This window comes from Mizuhopecten yessoensis, unplaced genomic scaffold (assembly GCF_002113885.1).
Source record: "Mizuhopecten yessoensis strain PY_sf001 unplaced genomic scaffold, ASM211388v2 scaffold2329, whole genome shotgun sequence".
NCBI lineage: Eukaryota > Metazoa > Mollusca > Bivalvia > Pectinida > Pectinidae > Mizuhopecten > Mizuhopecten yessoensis.
In genome coordinates this window covers 6,939,606-6,963,597 of record NW_018404492.1, presented here as the reverse complement: position 1 = coordinate 6,963,597, position 23,992 = coordinate 6,939,606, and the positions used below count along the sequence as shown (strand labels likewise).

At 35.0% G+C, this 23,992-nt stretch overlaps 1 protein-coding gene across 2 annotated transcripts in view; it reads left to right on the top strand.

The window, feature by feature from the left end:
- The window catches only part of LOC110445699 (limbic system-associated membrane protein-like), a 32,435-nt gene extending 10,090 nt beyond the window's left edge, over window positions 1-22,345 (top strand). For both annotated transcript variants that reach the window (XM_021490472.1, XM_021490473.1), the window contains exons 3-9: window positions 2,036-2,151; window positions 14,136-14,340; window positions 16,700-16,849; window positions 19,300-19,431; window positions 20,146-20,436; window positions 20,743-20,952; window positions 22,237-22,345. In XM_021490472.1, the coding sequence (XP_021346147.1) occupies window positions 2,036-2,151; window positions 14,136-14,340; window positions 16,700-16,849; window positions 19,300-19,431; window positions 20,146-20,436; window positions 20,743-20,952; window positions 22,237-22,319 (1,187 nt within the window). In that variant the 3' untranslated portion in view covers window positions 22,320-22,345. The remainder of the gene's footprint in view (window positions 1-2,035; window positions 2,152-14,135; window positions 14,341-16,699; window positions 16,850-19,299; window positions 19,432-20,145; window positions 20,437-20,742; window positions 20,953-22,236) is intronic.
- Window positions 22,346-23,992: the final 1,647 nt, after the last annotated feature.

Sequence of the window (23,992 nt, the reverse complement as noted above, 5' to 3'; positions counted from 1 at the left end):
TTATATGTTTCGTCATGTCATGTTGTCTTCTATGTTGTGAGATAGTCCTTTTTCGTATATCATATATGTTTGACAAAACATGTGAAGCTATAAACCTTCACAATTTCATATTATATCCCTGTAAAAAACAAGCTCAAATATTAACGTCAATGGTAGTGAAAAGTTATAATGTAATAACATTAATGGATATATCTGTACATGCACGTAAGCTGAAACGTTCACTAACCGGATACATGATACCTCATTGTTAATTCGAGACGTTTAAAACTAGTAGTCACCTATTGTGTTTCCATGTTGATTAAAAGCAACTGAAATCAATTAGACAAATGCCACTTTAGCAAATTAAAAATAAAGCAAAACCTGAATACTGATAACCATTTGAAAATAACTCGTTAGTTATTTGTTAGCTAAAAGACAACCTTCATCTTCGTGTCAGGATTAAATTGCATGACATTTCAAATCGATGGAAACATAATCGATGTTGGCATTCTATTGGCTAGACACAATGGCTCGAGAAGTGATATACATCGACACCACGCCGGGTATATATATCCGGATGGTTGGATTGCGTCGAGTTTTGATGTTAACTCAGCTAATTTATAGTCGTGCACGGCATGTATGTGGCATAAATCATATATAAAGAGATATAATTAAGCACAAGCGTCACTAACACAATCGGTACTTCAGCATATTAGTGTCATTACAGAGTATAACGTCGAGTAGGGTGGTCTGTTTGTTGTGTAAACAACAGGTTATTTCAGGTGAACATCTCAACTGTGGTAGGCGATAAAAGGTCCCTCCAGGTGATTCAACAGGTTATGTGTGATGTTTAACGAAGTGACTACTCTTATATGTCGTAAACGATCTCAAACATTTAATACAAAAAGTACACCACTAAAACGCTTAATATCCTAAAAGCCCACATATTGTCTAGGGAATACGTTTGGTTATGATGACGTAACTCAGAAAGGCACCAGCTGATATCGGGTGATCTGAGTGGTATTTACATCAGTTAGATGCGAGAATGTGGTAAACCACTCCAAAAAAAGGGGAGAGAGAGCGAAATCCGAGAAACGAGCTAGATATACAAAAAACAAACCGCAACCGTTACTCTAACATTTATCACTGATAGTGTAGCTTATCCAGCTGGTGTGTCTGACAGTATTATATATGTCAATACAGGGTGGTTACGGTGTGGGTTGTGGTGGGAGGAATATATCGTATGTCGTCCAATCCTGTTTCACTTGCGGTTTATCTCTTTGTAAGACATGATGTATTCGTTGTTTACAGTAACGTTTCGTTGCTGGTGTCCTTTACAACAGTTCCAAGAAAATGTATTCATCATCCATTAACACGCCCAATGACAAATGTAATGTAGTTCCGCACAACGTAATACAACACAAATTGCACAATATAAAACGAAACATTATAAATCAAAATAAGATACCACTATATTATTACATAACTACAGTATTACAATGTGGTTCATGTTTGTTTAAGGAAAGAATATCAGTAAAATCGCTTCTGTCAGCATTGCGTTGTTTCATTGTTAGCCGAAAGCGTTGACCACTCCATGTAACATTACATGCTCATAATTCTGTCAATGCTTTGTTGTTTTAGTGAGAACCGGAAGCGTGCTGTTGCGATTCTAAGCTAGTTTCAGTGGTAGCCGGAAGCAGTGATCCATCTACGATATACTAATAAGTCCGTAGTTGGATATTTCAGTGGTAGCCGGGAGCAGTGATCCATCTACGATATAGTTATACGTCCGTAGTTGGATATTTCAGTGGTAACCGGAAGCAGTGATCCATCCACGATATATCTATACGTCCGTAGTTGGATATTTCAGTGGTAGCCGGAAGCAGTGATCCATCCACGATATACTTTTACGTACGTAGTTGGGTATTTCAGTGGTAGCCGGAAGCAGTAATCCATCCACGAAATACTAATCCGTCCATATTTTGATATTTCAGTGGTAACCAGAAGTAGTGATTTCTCCGAACTATACTAATCCGTCCGTGTTTTGTTATTTTAGTGGTAGCCGGAAGTAGTGGTCCTTCCCTGGATCAGAACCCGATTACAGTTAACCTTATAGCAGGTTTCACGGCCGTCCTACCTTGTACAGTCAAAAACAAGGATCCAGCAACAAGGGTAACTAGGTTATTCTACCTGTTCTATTAAACTCACTACTTCACAAAAGGACAGTACGATACTATTATCATGATGTAAACATAACACAACTAGATAACTACGTCTTTGTCTATTTTGTTTATTTTTGAGATTAAAAGGTTGCTTTTTTGGTATTTCTTTTTAAATCTAAGAATAATGCAACAGGTAGCAAAAATAGCAAAACAATAATAATACACTTTTATTTAAAATTAATTATCCGATTAATGTAGAATTTTATTTATTTATGTATTTCTTTTATTTTTAACTCCTTCGAACACTTTTGTTTTAAGCGTCCAAAAATGACGCCGTACTTACACTCTGTTATTTCGGATCAGTATTCCGTCTTTGCGTTTTGCAGAGTTATCTTCTCTTGGGAGCAGGTATTTATTGTGACATCATTGGTCTGTGTGAGAAAATTCCGTCGTTTTCTCAAAAATTTATGACGTTATTCTCACAAACAAGTGACGTAACAATCAATACCTGCTCCCAAGAGAAGATATACATTGTTACGTGTTCGTGTCGACGTTGAGCTGCACTTTTATTTTTGAAACTATGTCACTTTTTTCTAATGTTTGCTCCAACTAAATTCACGTTTTTAAATGTCATAACTTCACCGTTTCATTACCATGGTATAATACAACACATAATTATTGCTCTCAGCAATCATTCCTAGTACATGTTAAGTGATAAGTCACAGTCATAAAGGCGTACTTAATGACAGACGTTTCTCACGGGAAGAGCATCTAGCACAGCTACCGTTTTAGAAGTATCCCATTAAGCTCTACTGTAATTAGATATGGGAGAATAAAAAGGCGGTTGAAGCACCTGTGTGGTTTTAAAACTACATCCGTTCCACTTTTTTACAACATCGTCTTTACTATGAAGCTATTAAATACAGAAAAAATAGAATGTCAAGGTTTCTTAGAGTATGAAACGGGGAACTACTAGTGCAAACTTAAAATAATTATACATTTAGGAGTACTCATTTTAGGTGTAAGAATTTCTTTAGTCATTGTTATTATCATTAATATAAAAATCTTCACTTCTTTCTCTTTTAACTTCTATATAAATGCACTTGGGAACCCTCCCTTCAACCCTCCTCAACCCTACCCGCTGAATACGAAACCTCATCTGACGTATGCAGGTGAACTTTTGGTAGAGATGCTCTTTGTGAAGGAGATAAGACATTAGCGTATATTCCAGTTCACGGAGTACACTCAGCTTGTGTCAGAAGGGTTCGGTAACTGCCGCGATTACGTTGCGATTTATCTACTGTATAGACAGCATGGTACGAGTAGTTTATCCCTTATCATGAACAGACAATAAACTTTTGCTAAAAACTTTCACTAACGACATTAAAACAAGCAAAAATTGTCTTCAAGCGTGCACTGACTGCAACGGAACAAGCTGTATTCGAACACATGAAGCGTTATATTCCTTTATTTACGAATGGTGCATTTAACAAACCGTTAGTCCAGTGCCCTTGTTTTACAATGTAGCTTATGCAACCTTCGTATAGGCACTCGGTGTTATAAGTGTTACACATATTTCCGTAAGTACATTGTAGTAGTGTATTCATTGTACAGAAGTAATCGGCCTTGGTGGTCACGGGAAATGCATGACATTCATATAATAATTTGTGACGTGTATGGATACCCGGATGTCAGGGGCGGATCATAGTATGTGGTGTGGGTCTTATGTCTAATTAGTCATAATAAGCTACATATTTCTATCAATATTCAATCAGGTGAGGTAGTACAAGATACCTGAACAGGCTCATTGTTCGATTTTATATATCTGTCTTTATATATTTACAAACAGAATGTAACATGTTCATTAGTTCAGAACATGAAAAGCCTGATCCACTAGACTGATATATGTTTAGTAAATACAGAACCGATACTTCTCTTGTGAATCTTATAAATACAAAACCGATTCTTCTCTCGTGTATCTTATAAATACAAAACCGATACTTCTCTCGTGTATCTTACTATAAATACCAAACCGATACTTCTCTCTTGTATCGTTTACATATAAAACCGATATTCCCATGTGTGTCTTATAAATACAAAACCGATACTTCTCTCGTGTATCTTATAAATATTAAACCAATATTCTTTTGTGTGTCTTATCAATACAAAACCGATGCTTCTCTTGTGTATCTTATAAATATAAAACCGATATTTCTGTCGTTTATCTTATAAATACAAAACCAATACTTCTCTCGTGTATCTGATAAATATAAAACCAATATCCTCTCGTGTATCTTACTATAAATACAAAACCGATACTTCTCTCGTGTATGTTATAAATACAAAACCGATACTTGTCTCGTGTATCTTACTATAAATACAAAACCGATACTTCTCTCGTGTTTCTTATAAATACCAAACAAATACTTCTCTCGTGTGTCTTACTATAACTACAAAACCAAACTTCTCTCTTGTATGTTATAAATACCAAACCAATACTTCTCTCGTGTATCTCACTATAAATAACAAACAGATACTTCTCTCGTGTATCCGACTATAAATAACAAACCGATACTTCTCTCGTGTATCTCACTATCAATAACAAACAGATACTTCTCACGTGTATCCGACTATAAATAACCAACCGATACTTCTCTCGTGTTTCTTATAAATACCAAACAAATACTTCTCTCGTATGTCTTACTATAACTACAAAACCAAACTTCTCTCTTGTATGTTATAAATACCAAACCAATCCTTCTCTCGTGTATCTTACTAAAAATACCAAACCGATACTTCTCTCGTACATCTTACTATAAATACCAAACCGATATTTCTCTCGTGTATCTCACTATAAGTACCAAACCGATACTTCTCTCGTGTATCTGACTATAAATAACAAACCGATACTTCTCTCGTGTATCTCACTATAAATACAAAACCGATACTTCTCTCTTGTATCTTATAAATACCAAACCGATACTTCTCTCGTGTATCTTATCAATATAAAACCAATTCTTCTCTCGTGTATCTTACTATCAATACCAAACCGATGCTTCTCTCGTGTATCTTATAAATCCAAACCGATTCTTCTCTCGTGTATCTTATAAATACAAAACTGATACTTCTCTCGTGTATCTCACTATAAATACCAAACCGATACTTCTCTCGTGTATCTTACTAAAAATACCAAACCGATACTTCTCTCGTACATCTCACTATAAATACCAAAACGATATTTCTCTCATATATCTCACTATAAATACAAAACCGATACTTTTCTCGTGTATCTCAAAATAAATACCAAACCGATACCTTTCTCGTGTATCTAACTATAAATACCAAACCAATACTTCTCTCGTGTATCTGATAAATATAAAACCAATATCCTCTCGTGTATCTTACTATAAATACAAAACCGATACTTCTCTCGTGTATGTTATAAACACAAAAAACGATACTTGTCTCGTGTATCTTACTATAAATACAAAACCGATACTTCTCTCGTGTTTCTTATAAATACCAAACAAATACTTCTCTCGTGTGTCTTACTATAACTACAAAACCAATACTTCTCTCTTGTATGTTATAAATACCAAACCAATACTTCTCTCGTGTATCTCACTATAAATAACAAACCGATACTTCTCTCGTGTATCCGACTATAAATAACAAACCGATACTTCTCTCGTGTATCTTACTATCAATACCAAACCGATACTTCTCTCGTGTATCTTACCATCAATACCAACCCGATACTTCTCTCGTGTATATTACAATAAATACCAAACCGATACTTCTCTCGTGTATCTGACTATAAATAACAAACCGATACTTCTCTCGGGTATCTCACTATAAATAAAAAACCGATACTTCTCTCTTGTATCTTATAAATACCAAACCGATACTTCTCTCGTGTATCTTACTATAAATACCAAACCGATATTTCTCTCGTGTATCTCACTATAAATACCAAACCGATACTTCTCGTGTATCTCACTATAAATACAAAACCGATCATTGTCTTGTGTATCTCACTATAAATACAAAACAGATACTTGTCTTGTGTATCTCACTATAAATACAAAACCGATACTTCTCTCTTGTATCTTATAAATACCAAACCGATACTTCTCTCGTGTATCTAACTATAAATACCAAACCAATACTTCTCTCGTATATCTCACTATAAATACCAAACCGATACTTCTCTCGTGTATATTACAATAAATACCAAACCGATACTTCTCTCGTGTATCTTACTATCAATACCAAACCGATATTTATCTCGTGTATCTCACTATCAATACCAAAGCGATACTTCTCTCTTGTATCTTATAAATACCAAACCGATACTTCTCTCGTGTATCTAACTATAAATACCAAACCGATACTTCCCTCGTATATATCACTATAAATACCAAACCGATACTTCTCTCGTGTATCTTACTATCAATACCAAACCGATACTTCTCTCGTGTATCTTACCATCAATACCAAACCGATACTTCTCTCGTGTATATTACAGGAAATAACAAACCGATACTTTTCTCGTGTATCTTACTATCAATACCAAACCGATACTAATTTCGTGTATCTTACTATCAATACCAAAGCGATACTGCTCTCGTGTATCTTACTATAAATACCAAACCGATACTTCTCTCGTGTATCTTACTATAAATACAAAACCGATACTTCTCTCGTGTATCTTATACATATAAAACCGATATTCTTTTGTGTGTCTTATAAATACCAAACCGATACATCTCTCATGTATCTCACTATCAATACCAAACCGATACTTCTCTCGTGTATCTTATACATATAAAACCGATATTCTTTTGTGTATCTTACTATAAATACCAAACCGATACTTCTCTCATGTATCTCACTATCAATACCAAACCGATACTTCTCTCGTGTATCTTATACATATAAAACCGATACTTCTCTCGTGTATCTTACTATAAATACCAAACCGATACTTCTCTCATGTATCTTACTATCAATACCAAACCGATACTTCTCTCGTGTATATTACAATAAATACCAAAACAATACTTCTCTCGTGTATCTTACTATAAATATCAAACCGAGACTAATCTCGTGTATCTCACTATCAATGCCAAACCGATACTTCTATTGTGTATCTTATCAATATAAAACCAATTCTTCACTCGTTTATCTTATAAATATTAAACCGATATCCTCTCGTGTATCTTATCAATATTAAACCGATATTTATCTCGTGTATCTTACTATAAATACCAAACCGATACTTCTTTCGTGTATCTTACTATAAATACCAAACCGATACCTCTCTTGTGTATCTTACTAAAAATACCAAACCGATACTTTTCTCGTACATCTCACTATAAATACCAAACCGATACGTCTCTCGTGTATCTCACTATCAACACCGATACTTCTCTCGTGTATCTCACTATCAACACCGATACTTCTCTCGTGCATCTCACTATAAATACCGATACTTTTCTCGTGTATTTTATTAATACAAAACCGATTCTTCTCTCGTGTATCTCACTATAAATACAAAACCGATACTTGTCTTGTGTATCTCACTATAAATACAAAACCGATACTTGTCTCGTACATCTCACTATAAATACTAAACCGATACTTCTCTCGTACATCTCACTATAAATACAAAACCGATTCTTCTCTCGTGTATCTCACTATAAATAAAAAACCGATACTTCTCTCGTGTATCTCACTTTAAATACAAAACCGATACTTGTCTCGTGTATCTCACTATAAATACTAAACCGATACTTCTCTCGTGTATCTCACTATAAATACCAAACCGATACTTCTCTCGTGTATCTTATAAATACAAAACCGATTCTTCTCTCGTGTATCTGACTATAAATACCAAACCGATACCTTTCTCGTGTATCTTACTATAAATACCAAACCGATACCTTTCTCGTGTATCTTACTATAAATAACAAACCGATACTTCTCTCGTGTATCTTTTAAATACAAAACCGATACTTCTCTCTTGTATCTTACTATAAATATCAAACCGATACTTCTCTCGTGTATCTTACTATAAATACCAAACCGATACTTCTCTCGTGTATCTCACTATAAATACCAAACCGATACTTCTCTCATGTATCTTACTATAAATACCAAACCGATACTTCTCTCGTGTTTTTATAAATACCAAAACCGATACTTCTCTCCTTGTGCTTCTCTCGTGTATTTTACTCCGACTACAAAATCCGTACGCCTCTCGTGTTTCTGATGTATACAAGCCCGTAGTATGTATGTTTTGTATTTGCAGCACCATATTCGTACGAGATGACAGATAATATAATCAGCCTATACAATTCTGTTTATTCTGGCATGCCTCTTTCGTCTCTTTATCGTCCGTTGATGAAATGTACCATATGCGTTATATCCACCGATTTCTGATACATTATATTTTATATATCGGCAGACTTTAGGGAAGAATATTTTAAAACAAAAGTTGCCAATACAAACATGTTAAACGGTAGCATAAATTTGGCATCTTTGTTACATATTCCGTCTTTTCGTATTGCAGAGTTATATTCTCTTGTGAGCCTGTATTGATTGTTACGTCATTGGTTTGTGAGAGTAACGTCATCAAATTTTGAGAAAACGACGTAATTTTCTCACACAAACCAATGACGTAACAATCAATACCTGCTCACAAGTGGGGATAACTCTGCAATACGCAAAGACGGAATACATTCAGCGATACCGTCTCCCCACTACATACATGTCGATTTTCAACATGTAACAAACTAGTTATCATACTAAACCTCCTACAATGTAGTGTTTGTATCATACTACAGAGAATAAGTATATCGTGAATTAACACATTGGTCAATGGGATATTCAGCATTATAGTTCATTATTCGTGATATCTAAATCATATGAACACGAAATGGGAAATTGGACATATTTCATTAATTAAGGTAATTTCATCCTGATAGCATGGGAAAGTACCACAAAATGATATTCGTATTTTGTATGTCTGACAGAGACGAGATTTTTACATGATACAGGAAAATCTGAGATTTTCAGTAAATTTACTCCATAAGCTGACCTGTGTACAAGGTATGATACATATGTATATGTACAATGTCAGGGGGGCGGTAAACAAACCAGGCATGTAAATTCCTGTACTAGCATCTTGAAACACGTCATTCCAGTAAGAGTGTCTACCTGAACAATTTCATCTATGTTAAGGACGGACAAGTTAAAGCACTTTTATAAACCAGAAAAAAATCGACAGCAAGCCAATAGTATACTAGTATGTAGGGTATTGAATACGAACCTCTCTGTGTGAGACTAACCACATGGTTGTCGTGCGTCACGATGGAAAGATTGTGGAGCGTGCGTCTTGATAAAAAAGATTTGATATGTAGTTTTTTTTTGTTTAATCTTAAAAATATCAATAATGATCTAAATATGCGTACATGTATGTTTGAATATTGAGATGGTATCAGTCTTCGCGTATAGGAAACAAATCTTTATACAGTTTTGTAGTAATTAGCTGAGCTTTCTATAGAACGTTGCCTTCACGACTTTGATCTGATGTATGATTTTCGTGATATCCTTAATTCCCTAAAATCTTTTAATGGAAGATAAGGGCTTTCCCACGTTGATGAAATAGTTCTTTTGGTGTAAACGAAATATGTGTTTAGTCCATTTTAATTGATTATGACGAAAAATATATTACTTCCAGAATTGTTTATTGGTGTGTTCCCTCGAAATAATCCTGGTGGTGCATGAATATATTAAAAACCACAGCGTCAATCAGATTGACATATTTATGACGACATACATTAAGATCGATAAATATATATGCTAATTGTATTGATTGTATAAGTTGTATACCTATGTACTACAAAGCTCTTTAGAGTGGCTTATTCTAGCTAGATAGGGCGCTATGTCAAATGTTGTATATTATTCTTATTAAGATAATTTTAAAACAAGTAAACACTATTTGAAATAATAGATAACTTTGAAAATGAAAACCTTCTTGCCTGATTAAGTTTTAGATCCATTACCGTGCTTTAACAAAATCTAGCACAATAATGGTACATGTACCGACGATGTTTGTTAATGGATAACAGCACAAACTCGTCATGACGCCTGGAACATAACAGCACGCAACACTCTAAAACGTCACCGGCACCATCTGCTGTGATAGGTAATCAATGAACCTCAAACACGGGGATGATTCGAGTAACGTGATATGTATGCCCTTCTTTTAAATGGCAATCCACAAACTACATTTGTCACCCTGCTGTTGGCAGCGTAAAGGTTACTTGATTCGTGTAATTATAAAAGATTCCAATAGGACAATTAATGGATTTTAGTCCCCAGATATTTGAAACATATTCAGCTACAGTAATTAAGGTATTCGTATAATGCCAAAGAAATGGAATAACCCATTTAAAGTTAACTTTAATGTGACTGGATCGATGCTCCCTTTCTGTTGCTTGATGTCAAAGCATGATAAATGACGCTCGGCCTACACTCTAAAGTTATTCTCGGTAACTTATCAAACATCTGAAATTAGGATATAATCCCTCAATTTGATAGGAATAGCTATTTGATGTGCTTAATTTCCTAGTGTGTAGAGAAGTCACGAACAGTTACCCGGGAACTGTGGGTGGTGAGTTCAGGACCTGGTGTCTAAAGCATTGTCATCTTATTTGGGAAATCATCCAAATTTTGAAAATGTGTTTTCTTGTTTAATTAGTAGTCTTACGATCGTTATTTGTTCTCTAGTAGCCATTTCTCATCCCCTCACGTGCATCTAATATGAATTTAATGGTTACTGTAAAAAGAATCCATAATGATTAATTTGTTTACAAAAACATTCAGCTAACCGAACGTTGTAGATTTAAATACAGATGGGAGAGTTTAGACTGTAGAATGGTGAATCATGACGTGTAAGTCCATGACTCCTAAATGTCCGTGTAAAGGTCAAACCGAGTGGAAAACCCACAGAATCGGTCTGTGGTCGGTATGTCCTTGGGGTAAATCCATAATGATCGAATCGATTTACGCATCATCACTGACCTAGATAACCTCGACGCTATCTCGCAGACAGCTTGATGCTGATGTTGATTTCATGTGTTTTGCTTGTTATTATTTTGTATATGATAACGATAGTAGCGTCTTGTTTGTATAACTCTTTAATCGAGGTTTTACGTGATGTGAAACTAGCCTAATGTTGGAATTATCCTGAACATAGAATTTTCCACGAGAACGATACATCGACACATCCGTCCACAGTTGGTGATTCCGAACTGCGCACGTAACATTAGCGCCTGGTTTTATCTTGTTGTTCGCGACACTGCTCTAGAAGTAATTCTGCTAATGACAAATCATTGCTGCTGATGTCCAATATTTGACAAACACAGGATATACAGTTACATAATTAATACACGTTTTTCAACTCATCCCTTTATGAATCATTTATACATACATGTATAATAACCAAGACAGTAGCCGCCCAGACTTCCTACACATTTGAGGACTATTACAGAAATATCATGGCAATCCTTCTATTGTTTATTGATGCGTTTTCGAGAGACACAGTATATAAGATAATAAATTCATCATTGATTTAGTCTGTAGCTGTACAGATCACTATTTTATACAACTAGGGAATCACATATTCCGTCTTTTCGTATTGCAGAGTTAGCTGCTCTTGTGAGCAGGTATTGATTGTTACGTCATTGGTTTGTGAGAGAAACGTCATCAATTTTTGAGAAAACGACATAATTTTCTCACACAAACCAATGACGTAACAGTCAATACCTGCTCACAAGAGAAGATAACTCCGCAATACGCAAAGACGGAATATGCAGATATGTACTGATGCACTATTTAGAGTATTGTTCATCTCTTTCCCCGCTACTTACATTATCTTATATTTCTCACAATAACATATGATACATAAAACACCCCGGTTGAGTATACTTTCCCTTGTAAGCATTAGGTGATATATAAAATCCATTGTCATTGGGTAAAAACATTGTAGTCACTGCATTGTCTCAGTTGAAACATTATTGTTATATTCATTTAAGCAATCGTTTTTGAACTAACGGAAATTAATTTATATAGCGTTTATGTACCTCAATAATGGGTTTTGCAAAAGTGTACATCCCTACAATTCGTGATGCTATCGTAAAATCAAAAAAAAAAAATGTCTAACAACGCGCAACCGTATTTTACCACTAGGACCGATTATAGCTGACACGAATTACGTGCAACCCGATATAGAACATGGACATCGGTACATTATTTCACTGAATCGTTAGTAAAAACAAAGATAAAACGTATTGCTTAACATACTAAGAAAAAAATCCTTGATTTTACAGAAGATGTATCGTACAATGGTAATAAGGTAAAATGTCATATCAAAAGTTATTCATATAGGTTTTTCAAATAAGGTTTCTAAAGTATAACGGTAACGAAAAGCAGAAAAGATGCAAATAGAACAGAGTTTTCGTTCTTTGTGGAAGGAGTGTGTTGGATGGGGTTTATGAGTAAGTTTATGTTTGGTACATGTATATCTGAGTCTATATATGGTATAACTGAGTTAAGATTCTTTTGTGAAGAATTAACAAAATCTGAACTCAGTTACACCATATATAGACTCGGATACATGCACCCGTTTACCTAGGTATGGATCTGCAAAAAAACATAATGGAAAATACGTACTTAATATAAAACAAACTAGTACAGCAATATCAAACACAAAATAATTGGATCATCATGACGGTAAGTCTATGACGACCTGGATGTATGTAAGGCAAACACGTTTCCGCCCCAGTCCATTCAAGTATACGTTCAGTACTAAAGGATGACGGCAAACAAGATACTGCACTTGAAAAACAATTCACTTGCCTTCACACTAGGAAAACACACTTAAGATAACAAGTGCGAACCGGAGTCCATGATCATCTTGTAAAAAAAGATAATATTGCTTCAAGTTAGAAATATCAGGGTCACCGATGCAGTTTCGTGTATGACACATTTCGTTAGATCAGGAAAAACAAATGTTTCGACATAATTCTTCAGCATTTTGTATTTTGACATTTACCTACAGAATGATAATGATGACTACATTGTGTACCATATGGCAAATTTGAGTCTCCTAATTTTATGATAATTTCTTCTCCTCTGTCGTAACATCCCTCCCTCCCTTGGTGATGAAGTTGATTCATTACTCCAGATCCTGTGGTGAAGCTCTAATTATCAGGTTCTCAGGGCGATGTGTCACTTAATCAGCCTACATTTTCTATCTGAAAAGCTTCAAGCTTTGTTAAATACATTTTATGGTCAACATGACCTGGTTTAAAACGATGAAAAGTCATGTCCACTGTGCAATAGCTTTTGTGCAATCTATATAATGTCCTGTATTTGACCAAAAAAAATGATGCCGGGTTCCACATTCGTAGCAGGAAACTGGGCCTGGTTCTACTTTCGTCTTTGTATAGGGACATGGTGCTTTTCTTTTGTTTTTCGTGCTTATTTAGATCTTGTAGTTTCCTATACTTATTGACTTTACGTTCTTATTTTGGCATTGACGCTGTGTTGTTATTTTTACTTTTCTTTTCTTTTCAATTATTGCAAAAGTTACAATACAAGAGTTCCTCAAGAAGGATTGAATCTTTTATGTCATATTGAAATGACCGAATAAAGACAAATATTTTACCTTCATTTCTTGAATATTAATATAAGAATTATGTTTTCAAGTGTCTATGGAGAATATAAATCATTTTACCTGATACATTTTTTGAAGAGAACCGGGGTGGGGCTAATTTTAAACATTAATCAGTCATCAACTATAGGTTCTCCTTCAATCGAACAAAAGAAAGGCGCTCCAATGCACATGTTCTTTGCAATCAATATTACAATTTTTTCGCATGTCTTTTGCGATGTATAAGTAAATATTTCTCTTTGTTTAAACAGGTACTATGGATCGGTCCGTCAGGCAATCTATTGACGATGAACGAAATCACGAGAACGTCAGACAAAAGAATAAGTCTGCGCAGTCCGTACGAGGACGATTGGAACCTGCGAATTGAGCAGGTCAAGTACAGCGATCGGGGGGACTACAAGTGTAAACTGGCGACCAGCCCGGTACAGATCAAGGTGGCAACGCTTAATGTATTACGTAAGTAATCCTATCATGTTCAGCTGGACATATCGTGACGAGTCCCATGTTGTATAAGTGTTTACCTCTTGCATCTTTGTCTGTTTGACTATTGACATTACAGTTCGGTTTTAATATATAACTATAATAACAAACAACATTTGATATAATGCCCTATCTAGTTAAATTAAGCCACTCTAAAGCTCTTTACAGTACATAGATATACAATTTTATCCAATCAATACAATTTGAGGAATTCACACGAGCTGCCTCCTCAGGAGCTAACTTCTAGTCCTATGCCACCTGGCTAATATCTCCCTATGTGTGGATGCCTGCGTGTGTGCTGGAGATGAATTGTGTTCTGTTTGTAGTGGAACCATGCTTCCAATAGTATCATTTATAGTGCCACCTCACGTGAATGCTACAGCACAGATACCGCAACATCCACCCCAGACCATTTTATACTCCACCTGGGTTGTTTGGGGTTTTGCAATTCTATATTGAACCTTCGTTATGGTATCTTTGACACCTTCCTATACGTATTACGGTGTTATTGACATTTTCGCGACAATAAATATTTTCTAACAGATGATCTTTACCACAGAAACAAATCCTGTTCAGTGCTGTTAGTTTCTGTTACCCATAACAGCAATCTTACTGACATAAAATCAACAAGTTTCGTCAGAGCCAACAAACTAATTAAATGAATTAATTGCAAGATAGGCACTTCTGTTTTTAATATAAGAAATCAATTTTGATACGTCTAAAGAATGTCTTTATCAAACAGTAAAAGGTAACTATCATTAACGATTTATCGTATTTGCTTAAAACACAAAAGCCATAAATCCCAGCTGTGATGAAACCTTTGGGAGTTCTCTATCAGTGATACACGTACAGTATTAAATAGTGTATGTAGAATGCCGTACTGCGGAATCAGCTAATAACTCGATTTGATTACATGCCAAATAACCACAACCCTCTAGTCTAAACCCCTATCGCTGACAACGTTAATTGGTGTTTGATTGCATCAAGTGGCGAAATAAAGTGTTTCAGCATTCTAGATTAAATGACATCGTTACGCCCTTTAGATAACGGACGAAATAGAATAAAAAAGGACTTAGACATTTGATTTTTTTAAAATATTTTGTCTCGACAATGTACATGTTACAAAACAGTCTTCGACTATAACACATCGATTTTTTCACTAAATTCGCCGTTACATTAGAAACTGCTATATTCTAATTCCTTACCTCGTTTTCACCAAACAGCTTACACGTAGGCGGAGCTCCGTTGACCTTGACTTTTCGTGTGATGTGTACATGTTGCTTTTGCATAGTAACTTTTCATATTAAAAAAAAAAAAAAATGACAGGCCTTCATGAAATAGTTGTTAATAGTCATCACCGAAAATTGTGTCGTATTTTAGGTAAGAGCAAATTTCGTATTCCCTTGCAGAGGCAGGTCAAGAAACTAATGCCTCGTTTCTATCCTATTTATTAATTGATAGAGGTTACATGTATGATGAATATTCTTTCCTTGCTCATCATAAAAAAAAACATTATTATGGGTTGGTCATTAAGCATTAAATTATAGATAAAAAGAAATATCTTTCTTGACAATTTACGGGCTGTTGTGATATTTCAATATATATATGTACATGTATACCTAATGTATAAAAAAAAAATCAAATAATGAGCTGATATTCTCGTGAATTCAAATATATGTAAATCAAACTAGAGACCAGATCTACACCGATACGATCAGTTTTATTTTAGAACGATTTGCTGACAGATCGAGCAGCAATATCCTTTCTTAACGAGGTTATGAAAAGACGTGGATATCGAAATCCAAAAACTTTCAATTTAACACCGTGACAGCATTTCCAATTGTTTTCACGACGAAAATTAGGCTGGCGATCTAAGAAAAAAACAGTAACTTATAGGCTTAATTTGGAATTATCGAATTTTCAGCGAGGTCCGCCGCCATGATATGACGCGTTTGCAGCTGTTGTTCTTCCCGTTATATATAAATAAACGAATTACACTGTTCCACAATATGTCTGGACCATTAACAAGCCGCGGTGCATCACTATTTTAACATCAGTTTATATGGATGCTCAAGATTACCCGACTGGAATTCTGCTTGTCCTTGCTCGTCTAGTGCAACCGTGAACAAGGGCGGTAACTCTAGTTTACCATTAATGACCGACTAGGACCATTCGCACACCACAAAATGCTATTTGCCACTGATAATGTGACTGATGCATAGAAAAGAAATCTAATTAAACAACAAGAATGAATAATTAAACATGCAATATTGCTGTTTTGATATCATTTTATAAGTTATAACTATAAATGGCATATTGATCAAATTTGTTTCAGTATCGCCAAAAATTTTGACGGAGTACTCCAGCAGGGATATGGTAGTTCGGGAGGGTTCGGACCTTGACCTGGTGTGTAATGCTACCGGTGTTCCGCTTCCAGACATCACGTGGTACCGAAAACAAAAGGACACGCCGAATGCTAAAACACGTAAGATGAAATGAATTATGTACGCTACATGTACGTCATGAAGATTAAAGTTAAATGTATTTTTCTGTTTACTTTAAACAATTTCCAAGGAGGAGAACCAGCTCTTGAATTGAGAACAATAAGTTTGTTATTGTGTGTTTAGGTGATTGGTCCCACTCACCTTTATCTCCATAACACAGCATGTTCTACTTGTTATGCTTAGTAGTGTGTTTTGTGGTCTTGATGTCACTCCTAAATTTACTTAGTTAGTATTGTCGATGAATCAGAAGATGCTGACTTTCCCGTACCATTCATATTTATGTTCCGTGTACTTTTCAAAGGCCTCCCAGTAAATCGTCCAATTCTTCATCTTTTGCCCTACATTACGTAGTCTCGTCAAATCTAGGTTGGTATAACGGTTTTGTTAACACCTTGGTATTACCGTGTTGTTTTATATAAATGGTCAATAACACCGATTTTAGATAAATGATAACGTTTGTCTGTAGATTTAAGCTGCACTGGGTTCCCATGTGTCGATATTTTACTTGCTGTCACTCTTCGATCAGGTCTTGTTTCGCTTCAGCTACATATACGAAACGAACTATAAATAGATGGCAAAAGTGTGTGAATCCTAGCATTGATCACGCTGAACTTTTAATTTTAAAGAAGCCTACTTTTAACATTGACTGATATTGCCAATTTTCCGGCTCAAAACGGAGATATATTGGAGTCATGTTTTAGCTGATAGGGAAGATCGATCCTCCTAGTATTGTGATGAAAACGGTTACCGTACTTACATCTATATAAATACGGATGATGCATAGTAAACGGACCACTATGAACATTAATAGGTCATAGTTTGCAACAAACGATAAGAAATCAATGGATTCCTTATTTTGAATTTTTCGTTTGAAATTATTACCAGTCTGCTGTAATTTGTATTTCGAATATCTAATGCGAATGAAGAACCACTTCAAAACTGAACTAAATACACATTAAATCTTCAAAGACCTATGGTGGCTTGAAGCTTATCTTAAACCAACATTGAAGCTGAAGTAAACGACTAATGTCACCTAGTTTGACATTTAAACATTATGGATAGCTCTTGAATTCTCATTTGGAAGACGAATTACCGTCACGGCGTATGTTTACCGTTTTGGATACCATTACTGCTAGCCGTGCACATTCAATCCGAGAAGATTAATCGCTCAGGCTTCTTTAACTTACTTAGGAGCTGGTAATCTCTCGGTACTGAATCATGCTGTGCGCTTTGCTGGCATCGACACAACCAATAGATCTAGTTCCATAAGTTATATGGCTACTTCAGACGGACTCGAACTTTAAAATGCAACAGACGTCGTCTTGGACAAGTCTTCTTTGTGATATATGGAAGGATTTCAGGCAAACTCATCGTCTAGGCGATATCTATAGATTCATTTAGCTTCAATCACTCCTCCGACAAGGCATTGCGATACTAATTATATCTATACATACATATTTTCAATATTGCCCTCGACATCATAAGTAAATTAAAAAGGTACGAGTCTGGTCTGACATGACTAGGACGTTAGGCAAAACACAGACAAACTAATGTGTCTCAAGTTTAGCGAATTTAAGTCCGATTATAACGATTCAGTTTCAATGAACAGAACAATGCTATCAACTCATTAAGCAAAAGGTAATACAGTAGTTGGTGTTCCATTTGCTACATTAAAATATTATCATCTTTCTGGTTCCATTAAAGTGATGTGCAACCAAAAATGTTCCGGATGATAGGACGTCATTTTTTCCAATTTTTCTAGGGTTCAGACAGCATTTTTGGTAAAGTATGTCAGGTTAATGATAAATTAGAAATTGATTACATTGTACAGTAACACATTTTTTGGTGAAATAATGTACTCTTCTTTCAATACTACAAATAATTTTCCATTGATTTTAACGTCAATGATATGTTAGTCATAAAAGGTATATAACATTATTGGTATGGATTAGTATTACATTTTTGATATTGTAACGTAGGGCCTACTTACATTGATTAAAAATCTATGCGTTCAGATTGCTTGAAATACGCTTGATATACGAAGATATGAAGCACCTACCTTAATAAGTTGATAGAGAAAATCGAACGAAGTAAACAATTTTATATTCCGTTAAGCTATTTGGCTCTTAGTTGTTCTTGTCAATGGTAGATGTAGGATTAATATTTAATATTTCCGAAACTTAATGTGGAAATACATTTTTAAAAAAGGAAAAAATCATTTTAAACGTTCTTTAACATTATGTGTGACTACAACATATTTTCTAAGCTAGTAAATTTTGTAAACTGTGTCAGACCGTCAACATAGGACCACTTATATTCATTTGTTTTGGCGAGTAATGTAAGACTACTTTTGTTTTGTTTGGGAGCTATTGGGCTTTCTGGTAATCTAGATTTACTTTTTGTGTAGCAATGCATTAATTGTACATTTCAGATTTGGGAACAGGAAACAAAGATCAGCTGTTGATATCTAACATCACACGTGACGAGGCGGGAATCTACGAATGTGTCGCGCGCAATGACGTCGAACCATCAGATACGATTTCTATCAAAGTTGATGTACAATGTAAGTTTCCGCCACAGTAACGTTCAACACACGAAGCCTATTTTGTATATGACTTTATCAAATATGTGCTTAGATAATGTGTATTGTTACTGACATTTGATTTCCTGATCCATTGTGGTCAATGTGTATCGATATGTAAGTGTCTATTATATTACCCAACTGAACGTATCACGTTTTGTACAAACATATTCATTGTATTAGATAGTCACCTGATCTGCACCTGAAGATCTAATACAGGGAAAACGTTTGTGCAAAATATAGCGTCTTCTTTTGTTAAAAACACAGGTTTTTTTTATTATTTATTTGCATTTTGTCGATTTTAGTATTTTTTGTATATATATATAGAATTATACTCGTGACGTCTACTCAATGTAGATTTACATTCAATAACAGATTTCAGATTTCCCAACATAGTACATAGAAGAAGGTTACAATGTAGATTAGATAACTTTAACGAGTAATGGTATAGTGTTACAATATTTAACTCATTCCTCATGTCACGTAGTGAATGTTGACTAGTTCTATGAATATTCAACTACTTGATATTTTCAGATATCAACGATGAATCAGTTATTGCTGAATTGTCATTACACTAATGTACCGGTACTAATACTTATTAAAAGGCAAATAAACTGTTTAACCTTACCGAACCACATGTATCAATGCACTGGCATACATTTCTAACAACATCATTCTCCTTTTTACTTCTGCCAGTTGCCCCAGAAATTGATATCGGACTTGAAACACTAAGTCAGAAAGTTGGCAAAAGCACTGCCATAGAATGCAGAATCACAGGGTTCCCAATGGAGGTCGCCGTCTGGCGGTACAATGGTGTTGATATCGAGGAGAGGACGTGGAAATATGAGCCGTTCGTGTACCAGAGAGAGGAAAATAAGATACTGTTAAGTCTAGAGATAAGGGACCTGAGCCCCAGTGACTTTGGTGTTTACACGTGTTTTGCCAGTAACGTACTTGGGTCTGCTAATAAGACAACACTTTTAACAGGTAATTCTTGATTCATATATCATTACATAGATGGGTTTAAATATCTTAGATTATCGTTCATTTCAACCACCAACCAGATTTATTTCTTATTAAATATCTTCATTTTATATCTATAAAATTAGTTTTCTGACCATTAATGCGTTCAGTATATACATTATTTTCCTTAAACATATCATGATTTAGCACATTTCATTTTCAAATTGATAGGAAATTAAGGTTATTTTTACATACAAAGCAACGCCGTTTTTGATACCTCTATGCCCGTCTATACTTAAGTATACAAAATTGGATGGCTACTGATTTCAGAATTGAAGGTAACTACGCCGTTGGCGCTGGAATCCAAGCCTACAACGACACCAGTTAATTTTACTACCAGTACGACACGGGGGACTACTTCCACTGTTACACCGGACCCGAACCTAACCAGTACAACGTCGAGTAGTGGCGGTATTGTGATGCCAAATACAGATTCGCCAGACGGACCTGCCTACACCTTAAATCCACCGGGAAAAGAAGGTAGTGTACATCAAAGCATTGACACTTTTTATTGATTTACTATATTATCTGTTACTAACACAAGCTAATGTGGTTCGAAAGGTAAAAAATAAGCTGCAATTTTGTAGGGATGCTATTTTTTTAATAAATAATTTGATGCATGAACATTTGAGGTCATGGCAAAGACACCATTTTCTTCAAAATCTGTTTTCCGTGAGTCCTGTACAGGGTTATACTTTATCTGTCTTCGAATTGTGTAATCTCAATACGTCTTGCATTATTTGGTATATATAATGTGTCCAATAAGATTTGATAAATCATAAAAAAAATGTTTAAATGATATGTTGATGTTGAGGGATGATAATGTATTTCAAAATACATCTTGAACATTGCGAAGCAGTGAACATGTACGTATCTTATCTATATAACTTTCTATTTGATCTTATATTTACTGTTTCAACGAGTAGCAAACAATAGGAGTTTTAACCCAGGTAATTTATACATACTCATACAAAAGTAAATTATTTATTTATTGTACCACACAACTGAAAGTACTGTAACATGTATTCACTATTTTTTTTGTAATCAACTGATATTATGTAGTTATATTTGATTTCATCATCACGCTCCTTATATTGTCTTAAACATAGATTGTTATCGTTTTCCCGTCTGCGTGTTGTAACTTACGCAATTCTTACTTTACTACTTCAGTTTAATCAAGATTTTTCTTGATGTGTTTGGTTTTTGGAATGCAAATCATAGTTAAATGATATAATTGTGCAAGAAGTATTTCACTTTTGTTTTAGGTATGAAACACATACATGTGATGCATTAATTTCACTTAACTGTATTGCTTATCTTTTCAAATATTATATGCCTGATCAGTCAATTCTAACACGATATTTTCACTATAAATTTTATGACCAAGTGTGTTGTTGAAAAGTGGGATATACGCTATATGGACCATCTTAAGTTGTTTGCCAGCGTGAAAAACTTAGAAAAGACGATTTTGTTTCGGGAGGGGGGTTAGGGGTTGCTTGCCAGGCAAAATTTTCTCCAGAAGCCGACCATATACAGTTTCCGAAGTTAGTTATTAAAACATTACGTCGATATAATTATTTACATGTATCGTGTGATCACTATAATGTGTCAAACAGACGTATTCTGGTTGATTATACAGTATCGTTCTTTGTGTCAAAGATGTACTATTTTTTGGTCGATGTTAATAAGACAGAGGACATTTCGTTGTTGATGGTTTTATTCAAATTAGAGTTTAATTTGAACGTTTTCTATTTCATTTTTCAGACCAGAATAACAGTTGCTCGACATTCCGGTACCAGAGTTGGACGTTTCTGCTTCTTGTTATTCCATATGTTACTTTTATATGACTAAAGTAAGAATTCACAAAATCTACGATACAGTAGTGTACCCGCAATAAACTCCTCTAGATCTCTGAGCTCGGGATGAACCTGTGAAAGAGCCGCGGACAGAGATTAGGGCAGTCAAATTCACGGATTCTGACGATTTTTCCTCCGTCTTTTCAACCTCGTAAAGTACCGACTCAAATGCCAATTTTCTCATGGACCTATGCCTAATGAAGAGAACGAAAACACTTGCATATTTACCATGAATTGGTCAGTGGTTGTCAATCGTCAAAACACTAATTATTATCATAACATTATGTGATATCAAGTACGTTTTTACGTGTTGTGAATAGCGCCATCGATTTGACGGTTATAATGTTAGTACGAAGCGCAGAACATGTTCGATGGTACCATTGCATTGTGGATAATTCATATTGACGGTCACATCTGCTTCAGAAAAAAATATTTATGATTTGTGAGATGACGATATACTTTATCGATGATAATCCATTTTATAACCGGATGTTTCTCGTGAACAGGGTTACGTGAACAACTAGTCATCCACTTTCATTCATTCATTCATGTACCATATGATACTCGGCATATCTTTGTCGACAGAATCACTTGACCATGCTGTATATTCTTTTGCTAACCCAAAAGATGATGTTAATCACACCTTATATTTCCTGGGTTGTGACTTTTGTCTAGTTTCTATTCTACAATACGCGCGTGACTGCCATGGTAACCAGCTGCTCTGCTGGTCAATTAATTATGTCAATGAGTAAAGTCCCCTCTATTTATTATTTCTCACAGCTTGTACATGTATTGTAAAGTGCAATGATATGATAATCAGATCATTATTAATCTTCATCGTGTACATGTAGAGTACATATCACTGCTATTCCGTGTTTGCGTATTGCAGAGTTATCTTCTCTTGTGAGCAGGTATTGAACGTTACGTCATTGGTTTTAGTGAGAAAATTACGTCGTTTTCTCAAAAAATTATGACGTTACTCTCACAATCAAATGACGTAACAATCAATACCTGCTCATAAGAGAAGATAACTCTGCAGTACGCAAACACGGAATTGGTAGCTACAGACAAAATAATAGTGAGCTGTACTAACATAAATGTACTGTTAGTTATACACGTCTTCAAACCTAAACAACGGATGTTTTAGTCGATTGTATGTGCAATTCCTCGTACATTTATAAAAAAAATCATTAATGACAAATGAACGTGTAACGCCATCGTTTTATTTGTTTGCCATCATTTGTCTCATTTAAATATAACGGCGAATTATCCTATTTGGTTGGCATACTGTCCATCATCGATATTTCAAAAATCTAGTCCCTTGTACACTACTATGGAAATCTACTTTATATATCGGGGTTCTTTCATTACAAATGCTTACCTACATTAAATATGAAATGTCATCTGGTATAACATATGTGCCAATGCATTTTGATTAGTTAGTGCTTAGATACTAATGTATTTATATCCAGTTAGTTCGGTATTAGCGTGTAAGACCAGAAGAAAGCGGAATTTGATTCTGTTCTGAAAAAATCATTTCTGTCTTTCTATCTGAAAGGGCTCTCTGTTTTGCAATGAACTGAAAAGTGATTATCAATTGCTGTGTGGGAGAAGTTCAATTGGTGTTTTGTTGACATGCTTGTATTTATATTGTTGAGATTAAT